General features: G+C 41.1%; 1 protein-coding gene across 1 annotated transcript in view; it reads left to right on the forward strand.

Annotated features, from left to right (window-relative positions):
• Nucleotides 1-16536, forward strand: part of LOC139562560 (zinc finger CCHC domain-containing protein 24-like) — a 76442-nt gene that overhangs the window by 4529 nt on the left and 55377 nt on the right. The window contains exon 2 of the mRNA XM_071380329.1: nt 10798-10998. Within this exon, the coding sequence (XP_071236430.1) occupies nt 10798-10998 (201 nt within the window). The remainder of the gene's footprint in view (nt 1-10797; nt 10999-16536) is intronic.

The following is a 16536-nucleotide window of genomic DNA, read 5'->3' on the forward strand; positions in this document are numbered from 1 at the left end:
CAGTGTAGGCCGTCATTGTAAATAAGAATTTGTTCTTAACTGACTTACCTAGTTTAAAAAAAGTTTAAAAAATAGCTAACACCAAGTAAGTGTTTGCTAATATGCTAAGTAGCTCACAAGTAGTAAGAAGTTGCTAAAATGCTGAAGTTGTCTGTGATGAGATTCGAACACTCAACCTCTCATTGCAAGGGGTTGGTAAAAATGCTGTATCTGTGTTCACAAGAAATGGCATGATTATTTGGTCCCAGAAAAAGACCAGAAAAATGGGAGTCTCATTCAAGACCATGATTGTAACTAACTGACAAAAAGAGTTCAAAATGTCCAGTATTTTTGTGTTCATATTTCAGAAGATTCTTTAGACATACAGAATGGTGAAAATAGGCACGCTGAGGGGCCAATGGAGAGCAACTCTACAACTGATCACTAACCCAACAGGTTGACTAGAGAGCTGCTCTACAACTGATCACTAACCCAAACATGTTGAATAGAGAGCCACTCTACAACTGATCACTAACCAAACATGTTGACTAGAGAGCCACTCTACAACTGATCACTAACCCAAACAGGTTGACTAGAGAGCCACTCTACAACTGATCACTAACCAAACATGTTGACTAGAGAGCCACTCTACAACTGATCACTAACCCAACAGGTTGACTAGAGAGCCACTCTACAACTGATCACTAACCCAAACATGTTGACTAGAGAGCCACTCTACTACTGATCACTAACCCAACAGGTTGAATAGAGAGCCACTCTACAACTGATCACTAACCCAAACATGTTGACTAGAGAGCCACTCTACAACTGATCACTAACCAAACATGTTGACTAGAGAGCCACTCTACAACTGATCACTAACCCAACAGGTTGACTAGAGAGCCACTCTACAACTGATCACTAACCCAAACATGTTGACTAGAGAGCCACTCTACTACTGATCACTAACCCAACAGGTTGAATAGAGAGCTGCTCTACAACTGATCACTAACCAAACAGGTTGACTAGAGAGCCACTCTACAACTGATCACTAACCAAACATGTTGACTAGAGAGCCACTCTACAACTGATCACTAACCCAACAGGTTGACTAGAGAGCCACTCTACAACTGATCACTAACCCAAACATGTTGACTAGAGAGCCACTCTACTACTGATCACTAACCCAACAGGTTGAATAGAGAGCCACTCTACAACTGATCACTAACCCAAACATGTTGACTAGAGAGCCACTCTACTACTGATCACTAACCCAACAGGTTGAATAGAGAGCCACTCTACAACTGATCACTAACCCAAACATGTTGACTAGAGAGCCACTCTACAACTGATCACTAACCCAAACATGTTGACTAGAGAGCCACTCTACAACTGATCACTAACCCAAACAGGTTGACTAGAGAGCCACTCTACTACTGATCACTAACCAAACATGTTGACTAGAGAGCCACTCTACAACTGATCACTAACCCAACAGGTTGACTAGAGAGCTGCTCTACAACTGATCACTAACCCAAACATGTTGACTAGAGAGCCACTCTACAACTGATCACTAACCCAAACAGGTTGAATAGAGAGCTGCTCTACAACTGATCACTAACCCAAACAGGTTGACTAGAGAGCCACTCTACAACTGATCACTAACCCAAACAGGTTGACTAGAGAGCCACTCTACAACTGATCACTAACCCAAACAGGTTGACTAGAGAGCCACTCTACAACTGATCACTAACCAAACATGTTGACTAGAGAGCCACTCTACAACTGATCACTAACCCAAACATGTTGACTAGAGAGCCACTCTACAACTGATCACTAACCCAACAGGTTGAATAGAGAGCCACTCTACAACTGATCACTAACCCAACAGGTTGAATAGAGAGCCACTCTACAACTGATCACTAACCCAAACACGTCTCTAATAGATACAAAGACAAAATATATTACAACTTCCCCCGGTCTCTCCTTATTAATACCCACTTGGCACAGACATCAGTTCAATGTCTAGTATTGATTTACCTTTGGTTGAGTGGTCAACTAATGTGAATTCAACTTGAAAACAACCAAAAATGTCACCCTGTCATTGAATTTAGGTTAAAAAAGAGGAAATTCCCTTAAGTTGATGACTTTTTGCAAATCCAATATGTTTTTCACATTAATTCAACGTCATCGCATGACATTTTTAGGTTGAAATGATGTGGAAACAACGTTGAGTCAACCAGTGGGTGAGTGTGCTACTTTCAAACAACTTACCCCACTCTTCCCTAGCAGCAATTCAAGGAAATTCTGACGAGCGCAACAAAGTTTGAGGATATTTTTCAAGGAAAGTAAAGGACAGTAATGTTACAAGTAAAGTAGGAAAGCCCAGCTTTCAATAGGCGATATGAAAGGAGTGTGGCTATTTGGCCTGGAGAAGTGGTTTTATGCGCTGACAATGGGAGCTGATAATTATTAATTTGTTACTCCACTGGTTTGGGCTGGTAAGAAGTTACGAGTCCTCATTTTCTGAGACCGAGTCAAGGCTGAGTAAAAATGTATCTGACACCCAGACAAGACTGAGACACTCAATATGTGGTCTCGAGACTGACTAGTCTCGAGTATTACAACACTGGGGTAACCTCCCACTGGGCACAGATGTCAATTCAACGTCTATTCCACATTGGTTCAACATAAATGATTTCACGTGAGATTTCACATGAGAAATTATGATAAAAACGTGTTTTCACATGTGTAGTTTCATGTTATCACGTATTGCTTTATATGCTGTCACATGTTATCACATTAACTTCACGTACTGTAAGATCAAATGTGATCACATGAAAACGTGTTTTTGGAACAATTCACTTGTGCTTACATGTGAAATTCATGTGGTTTTTCCATAAGGAGTGGAATATTGGCACAAATCTGGTCTGGATTCCAGGCTAGTGAACCTGCTCAGTATTGAATATTGCACAAGAGACCGTATTGCTCCTGATCTCCTTGCTTGCATTCCAGTGGTAGGCAACTCTAATAACTTAAAGCGGCAATCACCAATATTGAGATAATAACAATAGAAACTCCCTGATCATGTTTGGGTAAAAAGCTGAGGGGTGGGGCTGGAGAAATGAAACCACTCTCAAATCATAGACAGAACTATATGGGTACAGACCATCCATGATATCAAAATGATAGTTTGAGCAATGTTTTGAGGCTATATGTTTTTATTTACTTTGTTTACAAACATTGGCATAAAGCAACCTTCTCTTTTGGGTTCTGATGGAGTATGACAGTTGAACTAAGCTCATGAGACATTTATAAGTTATATTTTTCAAGAATCAATGGGTACATATCATTAATTTATTATGTCGTTAAGTCCAACAGTGGATGTAGGAACTGCTGATTGCCCCTTTAACCTACAGTTGAAGTCGGACGTTTACATACACCTTAGCCAAATACATCTAAACTCAGTTTTTCACAATTTCTGACATTTAATCCTAGTAAAAATGCCCTGTCTTAGGTCAGTTAGGATCACCACTTTATTTTAAGAATGTGAAATGTCAGAATAATAGTAGAGAGAATGATTTATTTCAGCTTTTATTTCTTTCATCACATTCCTGTGGGTCAGAAGTTTACATACACCCAAATTAGTATTTGGTAGCATTGCCTTGAAATTGTTTAACTTGGATCAAACGTTTTGGGGAGCCTTCCACAAGCTTCCCACAATAAATTGGGTGAATTTTGGCCCATTCCTCCTGACAGAGCTGGTGTAACTGAGTCAGGTTTGTAGGCCCCCATGCTCGCACACACTTTTTCAGTTCTGCCCACAAATTTTCTATGGTATTGAGGTCAGGGCTTTGTGATGGCCACTCCAATACCTTGACTTTGTTGTCCTTAAGCCATTTTGCCACAACTTTGAAAGAATGCTTGGGGTCATTGTCCATTTGGAAGACCCATTTTCCTCCAAACATAACGATGGTCATTATGGCTAAACAGTTCTATTTTTGTTTCATCAGACCAGAGGACATTTCTCCAAAAAGTACGATCTTTGTCCCCATGTGCAGTTGCAAACTGTAGTCTGGCTTTTTTTATGGCGGTTTTGGGGCAGTGGCTTCTTCCTTGCTGAGCGGCCTTTCATGTAATGTCGATATAAGACTCGTTTTACTGTGGATATAGATACTTTTGTACCTGTTTCCTCCAGCATCTTCACAAGGTCCTTTGCTGCTGTTCTGGGATTGATTGGCACTTTTCGCGCTAAAGTACGTTAATCTCTAGGTGACAGAACGTGTCTCCTTCCTGAGTGGTATGATGGCTGCGTGGTCCCATGGTGTGAATACTTGCGTACTATTGTTTGTACAGATGAATGTGGTACCTTCAGGTGTTTGAAAATTGCTCCCAAGGATGAATCAGACTTGTGGAGGTCTACAATTTTTTTCTGAGGTCTTGGCTGATTTCTTATGATTTTCCCATGATGTCAAGCAAAGAAGCACTGAGTTTGAAGGTAGGCCTTGAAATACATCCACAGGTACACCTCCAATTGACTCAAATGATGTCAATTAGGCTATCAGAAGCTTCTAAAGCCATGACATAATTTTCTGGAATTTTCTAAGCTGTTTAAAGGCACAGTCAACTTAGTGTATGTAAACTTCTGACTTACTGGAATTGTGATACAGTGAAATAATCTGTCTGTAAACAATTGTTGGAAAAATTCCTTGTTTTCATGCACAAAGTAGATGTCCTAACCGACTTGCCAAAACTATAGTTTGTTGACAAGAAATTTGTGGAGTAGTTGAAAAACAAGTTTTAATGATTCCAACCAAAGTGTATGTAAACTTCCTACTTCGGCTGTATTTGTATTGGAGAAATAGAGTACATCAGATTAAATTAAGTCAATGGTTGTGTGCAAAATCGTTCTTGTCTACTATGAGCTCTGTTCAAAAGTAGTGCACTATATAGTGAATAGGATGCCATTCGAGACACGACCTAACGGAGACACGACCTAACGGAGACACGACCTAACGGAGACACGACCTAACGGAGACACGACCTAACGGAGACACAACCTAAGAGACGTTATTTTTGGAGTTGCTATTTGGGAATGTAACTACTCACGGACATGTACAGTATGTGCCCAGACACACAAACCCACACACATGTGTACTTGTGTGCATGAAAGCATGCACATGCACGCACACACACATGTGCGCTTACACACACACACCATTAGCAGTTGTCTGTGAAGTCTCTTTCCTTTGGGAAGACAGCTGGATTTACAGCCTAGGGTGAGAGTGGGGCTCTATGGTCATGATGACTTTATATAGTGGCTAATGTACTGTATGGTTTACCTTATATTGATTTGATAGTAAGGTTTGATTTGATATCAGGGCACAGATAGGGCTGTCAGCTGGTGATTGTCAAGCAAATATCTGTTGGTGTAACGGCAGCCTTCCTTCTCTTCATCTGAAGAGGAGGTGTAGCAGGGATCGGACCAAGACGCAGCGTAGTTAGTGTCCATCATGTTTTAATAAAGACGAATAAACGTGAACACTTACAAAATTACAAAATAACAAATGTGGCAAAACCGATACAGTCCTATCTGGTGCAATGAACACAAAGACAGAACACAACCACCCACAAAACCCAACACAAAACAGGCTACCTTAATATGGCTCCCAATCAGAGACAAACGACTAACACCTGCCTCTGATTGGGAACCATATTAGGCCAAACACAGAAACAGGAAAATTAGACACACAACATAGAATGCCCACCCAGCTCACGTCCTGACCAACACTAAAGCAAGGAAAACACACAAGAACTATGGTCAGAATGTGACAGTCGGCCTCACAGTAATCGACCGTTAATTAACACAAACACATTTAGCATCTCCTGGCTTCCACACACAGCCTACAAGCCATTTTAAAAAGTCTATGGAATCCATGTAATATAGCCTACACTTATCAATAAATCCATTATTTAGTTTGGACAGGTCTAAAGAAACATGATATGAAGAAAATGTAGCCTATTTCAGAAGAAAAGAATAGCAGACTCTGAGTTGTCCTGATGTGGCTATGCCAAACACAAATTTATTTAGCAGACAAGATTTGCTTATAATTCCGTGGCATTATTTGATGTTATTTTATAGTATAAAGAATACAATTGAACAAAGTAAAAAAATATAAATGCGGCTATTCTGGGTTGAGCGCTTAACAAAGAAATAGATACACCTATATGCTTAATTTAGAGTTATTCATGTAACTTGTTCTACTAATGCTGGGCTGTATGTTTAGATTTTTAATACATTGTAATGCTGCATGATGAGACTCTAATGATGATTTGAAAAAAGTCGCTTGAAAGGTATGAGCTATGCTTTGTTTTTTGCGCAGGCTGTTCACACTGCAATAGTCTCTCATTCACAACTTGATAATGTCTCAAATTTCACAGCCGCATCCGCTTTGTGGCCGTAATGCACCCTAAACAAATCATTTTTGGCCCGGAGTGCTGCGTTGTGCCCTCTCCCTGAGTGTGCTGCTCACAAGGCTCTCACTCACACGGCTCTCCGTCACGTGATTGGTTCTTTCTCACAGGCAACAAGTGAAGACAGACACATCGGGGATGCAACTGCGCGCGTCCTTATCCAATTCTAAGGCACATATTGCAGATGTTAGAAGAACTGCCCACATTTGTCTACTTTTCATCAGCCAACAAGATGAGTATGCCTCGCGAACAGCAAAATCACCATCCTATGTCAATCTACTATCCCACATAGTACAAAAGTCGACCTATTCTATTCTGTGCGAGAAATAAATATTCCAAACATAGTCTGGGACAGTTGTGGGATGCTATAGATCCCAAATAAATACAACCACTAGCATCAAAAAAACTTTTTTACACAATGTGGCTGATGCAACAGATCAGAATGTTTAGATTGAAATGTGATAAACTATTAGGCTATTTCTTCACATTATAAGCGCAGCAATGCACACATGGTAGTAGTGTCACGTCCTGACCATAGTGCTTATGTGTTTTGCTTGTTTTAGTGTTGGTCAGGACGTGAGCTGGGTGGGCATTCGATGTTGTGTGTCTAGTTTGTCTGTTTCTGTGTTCAGCCTAATATGGTTCTCAATCAGAGGCAGCTGTCAATCGTTATCCCTGATTGAGAATCATATATAGGTGGCTTGTTTTGTGTTGGGATTTTGTGGGTGGTTGTTTCCTGTGTCAGTGTTTGTACCACACGGGACTGTGACGGTTAGTTTGTTTTGTTATTTTGTAATTGTATATTGTTTTCATGTTATTAAATCATGGAAACTTACCACGCTGTACATTGGTCCTCCGATCCTTCTCGCCTCTCCTCGTCCGACGAGGAGGACGAAATAGACTGCCGTTACAAGTAGGCTATAAACGCAAATGTTCCATTAGCAGAAACACCAATATCAAAAGTGACCGCAAATGAAATTATGCATGTAATGCTTTTATTATAAAGGTGCATTTTTAGGGTGAAAATGATCTTCCCCAAACTTGAATCTCACATACTGCTTATGTCTGCCAGTTAGGCTCTACAACCCTTGTAATGTGCTTAATTTTAAGAAGTTATTTGGCCACTTTAGTTGTGATACAAACCTTATTAAAACATTTAGGGCTATGGGCTAGGCTACATGAGGTGTGCGACTGTGATTCGAACAAGTGCTGGGCATCATTCATCATTGATAATATGTAATTCACAAGTGATATGCTAATATTGTCACCCATCAGACTATCCTTGATTTAATATTTTCTTTACATATTCTAAATAATGTATGTGTGACATTTGTTTTAATTTAGAATGGATCATTATCATGCACCTGTATCGAAACAGGGGCAGCGGGAAACAATACATGTCATCTATGCACTATTAACTGGGTGGTTCGAGCCCTGAATGCTGATTGGCTGACAGCCGTGGTATATCAGACCGTATACGCGGATAACCAGTTTATAATAGCAATAAGGCACCTCGGGGGTTTGTGATATATAGCCAATATACCACGGCTTAGGGCTGTATCCAGGCACTCCACGTTGCGTCGGGAAATCAGAACAGCCCTTACCACACCCCCTCGGGCCTTATTGCTTAAAAATAGCGAATGGAAGACGCTTTTTCCTGTGGTTTATTTTCATGCCAGCCAGGAAGGCTATACTCTTGTTGTAAAGAGAAGCAATGTGCTTAACATTAGGAAAGTTGAGAAATAAATATAGTAGGCCTAGCCTACAGAAAGCTGATGGGATCCTCCTCTTTTTATTAGCAGCCGTCACTCTGTTTTCTCCCGCAATTACATAACCTATAGAAATGTTGCGCAACATGAGCTCATGGGCTCTCAGGAAGTGTTTGATTAGAAGGACAATAGAGTGCTGAGTACCCGGCAGTTAGCAAGTTTGGTGGCTACTAATGACCAGCAGCAGCATCTGAGCTTGGAGAAGCCTAGTTACCGAGACTAAACGTGTGGAATTTGACTGCCTTCATGACTTGTGAAGGCCGGTGTGGCGGTAATACAGTCAGCGCAACAGCCCTAGGCACAGAAAGCTGTATATAAAATGTACACTATCTATAGTATTCTAAGTCTATAGTAGAGCTGGGCGATATGGGCAAAAATCCATATTGTGATAAATTGCCTGAATTGATGCGATAACGAAAAGTGGAAAGTTTATAACATTAATGGGGAGCAGAGTTTTGTTTTATTATCCTTTAAACTACTACTCCTAGTTTGGTTGTTGTAGAAATCAATTATCCCCATTAACATTCACCCATATTAGCAAACTTATTTCATTTCAAACACATTTCTCTAGTACAGGCTACATATCGTAATGAACGATATCAGCAAAATGCCTGCGATAAGTGATCGTATGGTCGGTGTGGATCATTTTTGGTTTATCGTCCCAGCTCTACTGTATAGAAGGGTTTGGCCCAGTGGATCAAATTAATGACAGATGGAAAGCCATGGAAAACGGAAAGAAAGCGTATATTTGATTTATCCAGGGTAGAATCTAGTAAATGAACACGTACACACACACACACACACACACACACACACACACACACACACACACACACACACACACACACACACACACACACACACACACACACGCTGGAGCTGTTTAGAGTTGAGCTGCCTCCAGGGTTGGTTAGGTAAAGGCTTCGACCGTCCTCTACTACACTCTGTGTTGCCAAGTGTAAGATTTCAGCGCTATGCAACATTAGACATCAACAATAACATACGTTCCCTAAGCATGGCTGTATCCCAAGGAGAGATATCATTCACAGAGACTACAGTAACTTTCCATTACTCTGACATTGTTAGCCTATAGCTTGGATTTCTGCCATGTCTCAGTTTTGTGGACTGTTAGGGCTATACAGTGTACATCGTAACTAGGACCAGGAGTTTTTCTTGAGAAAAACGTTGGGCCCTATTACTGGGGTCATGTCACATTCAGGGAAAACCCCTGGCCCTCCCCACAACCAGAGTTTGAACCAACATATCTGATTCGTTGATTGTATTTCAAATAGAGGAAATAGTGAATGAAAATGGTTTTAAAAAGTAATTCTGTCCTTCTCCTTCACTTTGCTCATGGAACATTTACATTCAGAGTGCATTTAGCAGACACACTGGATCGTACCAATCTCACGCAACACTGACTGGCACGACTTCTCAGAATGAGCTACAAACCATCCCCATGGCCGTAATACTTCAAACAGATCACCATGTATTTACACTGATGCTGTTGTTTCACAGGCCTGTGTGAGACTGCGACCATAATAGCCTGGTCCCAGATCTGTTTGTGGTGTCTTGCCAACTCCTATATAGTCATTGTCACATAAGACAGCACAAACAGATCTGGGACCAGGCTATGAACATGCCTCTCTCTTTCTCTCTTTCTCTGTCTCTCTCTTTCTCTGTCTCTCTCTTTCTCTGTCTCTCTGTCTCTTTCTCTGTCTCTCTGTCTCTTTCTCTGTCTCTCTGTCTCTTTCTCTGTCTCTTTCTCTGTCTCTCTGTCTCTTTCTCTGTCTCCCTCTCGACATCCCCAGTACTTTTCCAGTTCATAAGTTACAGCTGGGCCGAGCGCCAGATGTGCTGAATTTAATGAGAGAAATGATCGAAGATCTTTTTTTTCTGCGTAAGAGAAAAGACGAAGGGCGTAGGACAGTCAACGGAAATTGGTGATTAAACTCAACAGCATAGCAAACGCAAAATAATCTATAGCAGTTTTTGTATGTGTTATTGTTTCATTAGTGGTATGATTTATCGAACTAGTCTGTAAGCATGATAGAGGAGAGTTGCAGGTGCTTTTCGGCGCTCTGCCACAAAAGCAATGAGGGAGTTACAATTCTTTCAAATTCCTTCAGCAGACAGTAAGAAGAGCAGACGGCACTTCAACCTGTGAACTAAGTTTCCACAAGAAAGACATGTTTTTGCCATGTTTTTACCCTGGGTAATATTCCAACTGTGTTTTTACCCTGGGTAATATTCCAACTGTGTTTTTACCCTGGGTAATATTCCAACTGTGTTTTTACCCTGGGTAATATTCCAACTGTGTTTTTACCCTGGGTAATATTCCAACTGTGTTTTTACCCTGGGTAATATTCCAACTGTGTTTTTACCCTGGGTAATATTCCAACTGTGTTTTTACCCTGGGTAATATTCCAACTGTGTTTTTACCCTGGGTAATATTCCAACTGTGTTTTTACCCTGGGTAATATTCCAACTGTGTTTTTACCCTGGGTAATATTCCAACTGTGTTTTTACCCTGGGTAATATTCCAACTGTGTTTTCTCATCTCTCCCTGTTCCAGGCGTTGAATAACAGCGTGTATAAGAATGTCTCGCCATACGGCTCACTCAACAACATCGTTGATGGACTCAACACCCTGACAGACCACTTCTCCGACCTTTCCCTCTCCTCAGAGTCCCGCAAGCCAAGTAAGAGACCCCCGCCCAACTACCTGTGCCACCTCTGCTTCAACAAGGGCCACTACATCAAAGACTGCCCCCAGGTAGGACACATGCTGAGACAGTCCTTATTCTTTTATGTGTTGTTTTTTTTAATTTGTTTGTTTGTTTATTTGTTCGTTCATCCATCCATTCATTCATTCATCCATCTATCCATCCATCTATCCATTCATGTTTTTTTTGTTCTACCTCTAATTCTATTGGTTCACTGTCTTTCGATTCCAAAATGCTACTGGCTGCCATCGAGAGCCAAAATGGCGTCTGAGTCATGTGATCATATTTCCAGCCAATTATGTCCTTTTGAAATTGGCCAATGGCTGTGTGGCAGTGGCATCTGTGTGGCTGTGCCCTGACCTAGTTGTCAGACAGACAAGTCTCTGTCCTCTGTGGTCATGAGTGTGTTAATTGGGCAGACAGACGGACTACCGAACGTCACTATGAGAGAGGAGTAATAGGATGAAGTTGACCCTAGTTGCTGATCTTTGGTTGGTTTAAGATTTTCTCCACTAATGGTTAACGTTAGGATTGGGGGAGTGGAAGTTGATCCTAGATCTGTACCTAGAGGAAACTTCACTCTAAGAATATGGAACCAGCGATATACGAATCACATTTTCATCATCAGTAGATTTAATTTTATCATTAGCCAGGAAATTTCATTTGTTTTAAACAAACACAGTAGGATACATACATTTCTTTCTGTGAGGCAAATGGACGTAACCATGGCGAATCAGCATCAAGTGCCAGCTGGGAGGTTCCATGGGTACCAGAGTGTGACCAATGGGGTCCAAGCTGAGCTCTCTTCTGCTTAACAGAATCGTTACAGGACTCTATGGTACTGATGGTACACATCTAGACATATAAATAGAATGAGTAGAATATGCTTTGGAACCTCTCACATTGGCAATTTGACTGGTAGACTTATTCTAGAATTGTGGATCTACCCACCTATTGATTGGATGATGTATGTATGGGAGACATCACATTATGTTTTGTAGTAACCAAAACAATCACATATTAGGATTGCCTACTTCTAGTAATGATAAATGTGTAGATGCACCTTAAAACACAGTAGAATCAATGCACATCGATATGTTGCAAGCATTGCATTATTGACATCACGCTGTATTATGTGCACTGCCATGCTGTAAAATGTCACAATAGCACAACTGAAACAGCATTCGGAGAGATTATGAAGCACAAAATGACTATTGTGGTTTTCACATACAGGCACTTTGAGGAACGTTCTGTCTCTTTTGCCTTGTAAAAGCAAACTTCATGGTCTGAGTTTATGTTTGAAAATGAAATATCTGATTTCGAAACAGGGACAATGACAGTTTTTCTCAGAATTCTGTTGTGGAGAAGTTGTTAGATAAGCCTATGGTGATGCCAGATATTCTCTTCTCTCTCTCTCTCTCTTGCTCTTTCTCTGTCTCTCTCTGTTTATCATGTGTGTGTATTTTGTAGAGCTTGCTGGTTAAGACCTGACAGAGTCAACACTAATCCTGTCTTTGTATTGTGTTCATGTTGTAAATCCGTGCTTGATAGTAATCACTGTGTATTTAAACCATTGAACCGGTCAGTTGCAGGGCAGCATTTACAGTGTAGTTTAGAGAGTCAGTGGAAATGTTATTACCACCTAACCCTCTCGAAAATATACCGCTACGAAACCAGTCTAGACTTCATGGGCATAACTGAAATGTGTGTGTGTGCATGCGTGTGTGCGCGCACGCACGTACGCGTCGGCGTAACTCAAATCACAGCGAATTTGTCGGGGCTCCCCAACTGTTCGTTAAACTGCAAAACGGATACACAGAAAACACCAGATCTCCAGCGTGTTTCACCCACACCTGCATCACATACATGACATACATGGAAGACACTCCAAATGAGTGCAGACCTGGGCCAGATACAATGCATATGTCCAATACTTGAAATTATTTGAGGGGTGCTTGATTTACAGTAGCTTGGAGTTTGCACTTTGTGCACTATTCCGTTGATTCCATTGTACTAGGTGAACTACATCAAGTACAGGCCAAGTATTAGAAATGATTTGAGCTTGATTTAGCTTGGAAACTAGATCAAGCGCAGCTCAAGTATTTGAAAGTATTTGAGGAGTGCTTTATGTAGAATGTCGTTTGAACTTTGAGGACTACTCCATTGGTTCCATTGTACCAAGTGAACTAAATCATAATTTGATGAACTAAATTGAATGATATGTTTATGAATCAACCATAGCTCAAGTTTTTGAAAGTATTGGACAGACGTACTGTATATATTTGACCCAGGTCTGAATGAGTGTGATGTTCTTCAAGCGGACGTCCCTAAGGTGCAGGACTTCACAGGCCTCCATTTGCTGGGTTTGTGATGCTTTACAGTAATGTTCTGTTAAACCAAAGTTTCTATGGAAATTAAGGTAACAGACTGTACTTATTTTTATAGTAACTTACAGGTAACTGGCTGCCAGTAAGTTACCGTAAAAACAACATGTTTTTTTTACAGTGTACTCTCCATCTCCCAATACTCTTCTACCCCCCCGTGTAATAGTCCCCAGTTCTTTCCAGCTTAGTCTGTGATGTTAACGCTTCCCTCCCTCTATCCTCCTAGGTACAGTGTTGTAGTCACTTCCAGGGGGCTTTTTTCTTCCTCTCCCCCCTCATTCTCCATCAGTCCTCCGTAGTTACTGAGGAGCTGGAGGGGTTAGTATGCAGTGGTACTACAAGGATATTCCTCTCCTCTCTGTCCTTGTATCCTTCTCTGGTATGACTAAAGAGGAAACGCTGGTGGCAGTGTCATAGGACTGGTCCTCTGGGAGCTCTCTGCTCTCCTCTCTCCTCTCCTCTTCTCTCTCCTCTCCTCTCTTCCTGTCTGCCTGCCATCATAGGGCGACCGAGGTGTTATGTAAACAGGCTTTTATTTGGAGAACGAGGTCGCTCCCCCAGTTCTGACTAGAATGTCCTGTTCATTGGGGCCTGGCGGCCTGGCTGCCCCCCTGGCGCACAGCCAAAATGTCTTCCACTTTCGTTCATGATTTGTTTGGTGGCCTCAATCGCGAGGTCCGCCTCTGATGTTTCCCTAATGAAAATTATCCATTGATTGACGTCCACTTGCCATGTTTCCCCCTGTACAGGGATTAACACATGGAATATTTGCTGTAATTTGATGTGTGTGGGGAGGGGGGGTCACTGAGTCACTCCCTCATCCAGTGTCCATCTCCCCTCTTCCCCCTATCCCCTTCTCCCCTCTCCTGGCCAATGACCTCAAGCTGCCCTGCTCTACACACTGACATCAGCCCACTCCTACACCCAGCATTCTCTTCTCATGACCAGCACTCTAGAATCTATCTCGTCTGGACAGAGAGGGCAAAGATTTTGGAAATATGGGCAATGCAGTGCTACTGTAAACTGTGAAATGGTTGACATCACATTTATAGTATTTGAGGTCAGTTAGTGTCAGGGTTTGGGGTTAATTCCATTCGAATCCAGTCAGTTCAGGAAATGATTAGTTGCAGTGGTGTAAAGTACTAAAGTATAAATACTTTAAAGTACTACTTAAGTCATTTTTTGAGGGTATCTGTACCTTACTATTTATATTTTTTACTTTTTTACTTTTACTTTAACTTTACTACATTCTCAAAGAAAATAATGTACTTTATACTCCATACATTTTCCCTGAAACCCAAAAGTACTTGTTACATTTTGAATGCTTAGCAGGACAGGAAAATGGTTGAATTCACACACTTACAGTATCAAAGAGAACATCCATGGTCATCCCTACTGCCTCACTAAACACAAATGCTTTGTTTGTAAAGGATGTCTGAGTGTTGGAGCTTGCCCCTGGCTATCCGTAAAAAAAATTATACAATAAAAAAATGGTGCTGTCTGGTTTGCTTAATATAAGGAATTTGAAATTATTTATACTTTTACTTTTTACACTTAAGTACATTTTAGCAATTACATTTACTTTTGATACTTAAGTATATTTAAAACCAAATACTTCTAGACTTTTACTCAAGTAGTATTTTACTGGTTGACTTTTACTTGAGTCCCTTTCTTTTAAGGTATCTTTACTTTTACTGAAATAGGACAATTGGGTACTTTCTCCACCACTGTATTTTATTAAGGATAGCTTTTTTTTAATGTAGCTTAACTTCTTCTAATGTGAAGTAATTGGTGGCTTGGTAGACTATATTTTCAGAGTAGCTTCCCTAACACTGGAAACAGCAACAGCGGAAGCTATATATACACACATTCCAGTTCCATAATCACTATTTGAACAAAAGGCATATTATCCCTGCTGGATAAAAAGAGCTCTGTTTGTCGGATCAATGAGCTTCATGTGTTTTTTGATCAACACTGACTCAGATGGTCGTCTTGGCCTTGTTCGTTCTCTGATATCTGACTCACTGGTCGGCTCTCATCCTAGTCAGAGCTAGATAGATAGAAACAGGCCTAGTTTCTTGGTTTGGTTTAGTTTATTAAGAGCCCCATTACTCACAACAATAGTAGCCTACATGGTATCTGTGTAACTTTTTCTAATGAAGTTGACCCTCTCAAGACCAAGTATCTATCATGCAGGTGAAGACGTCTCCAAACGTCATGGTATCTGTTCAACCTAATGTGGTGTGTTACCACATTGAGCATTACGTGCTATTCCTCACACCCTTGATGTTGACCATAGGTTTGACCTGAACTCACACCCTTGATGTTGACCATAGGTTTGACCTGAACTCACACCCTTGATGTTGACCATAGGTTTGACCTGAACTCACACCCTTGATGTTGACCATAGGTTTGACCTGAACTCACACCCTTGATGTTGACCATAGGTTTGACCTGAACTCACACCCTTGATGTTGACCATAGGTTTGACCTGAACTCACACCCTTGATGTTGACCATAGGTTTGACCTGAACTCACACCCTTGATGTTGACCATAGGTTTGACCTGAACTCACACCCTTGATGTTGACCATAGGTTTGACCTGAACTCACACCCTTGATGTTGACCATAGGTTTGACCTGAACTCACACCCTTGATGTTGACCATAGGTTTGACCTGAACTCACACCCTTGATGTTGACCATAGGTTTGACCTGAACTCACACCCTTGATGTTGACCATAGGTTTGACCTGAACTCACACATGCACGCACACCTCAGATGTCTTTGTTCTGTCTGTTATGGGAGTGATGATGATAGACATTTGTCATAGGGTTCTGCTGACTGCTCATGTTACCGTGTGTGTGAGTGTGTGGGTATGTGTGAGTGTGGGTGTATACCACTGTGAAGTGATCCTTGGCACACCAGAAGGCAAATGGCTGTTTAAATTGTCTTTAATGTGTAACTATAAAAATGTTTTGTTTTTCTTCTGGTGATGAACCTTTTAAAGACTCCAATGCTGTCACTACTGGCAGAGTAGTTTGTGCACAGTGGTGAACTCCTTCCTTGTGGTTGCGTAAACTTAACTAGAAAAACGTGGCCGTTGAATTGTAAAATGCTTCAATTACAGTTTTCTGCCATTCGACAAAGGAGCAAAAGCTCTGTCCAAAAACTCTTACCGTGGTGATTGTGTAAGCAGTTTTGTT

The sequence above is a fragment of the Salvelinus alpinus genome, chromosome 32 (genome assembly GCF_045679555.1).
Source record: "Salvelinus alpinus chromosome 32, SLU_Salpinus.1, whole genome shotgun sequence".
NCBI classification, from domain to species: Eukaryota; Metazoa; Chordata; class Actinopteri; order Salmoniformes; family Salmonidae; genus Salvelinus; species Salvelinus alpinus.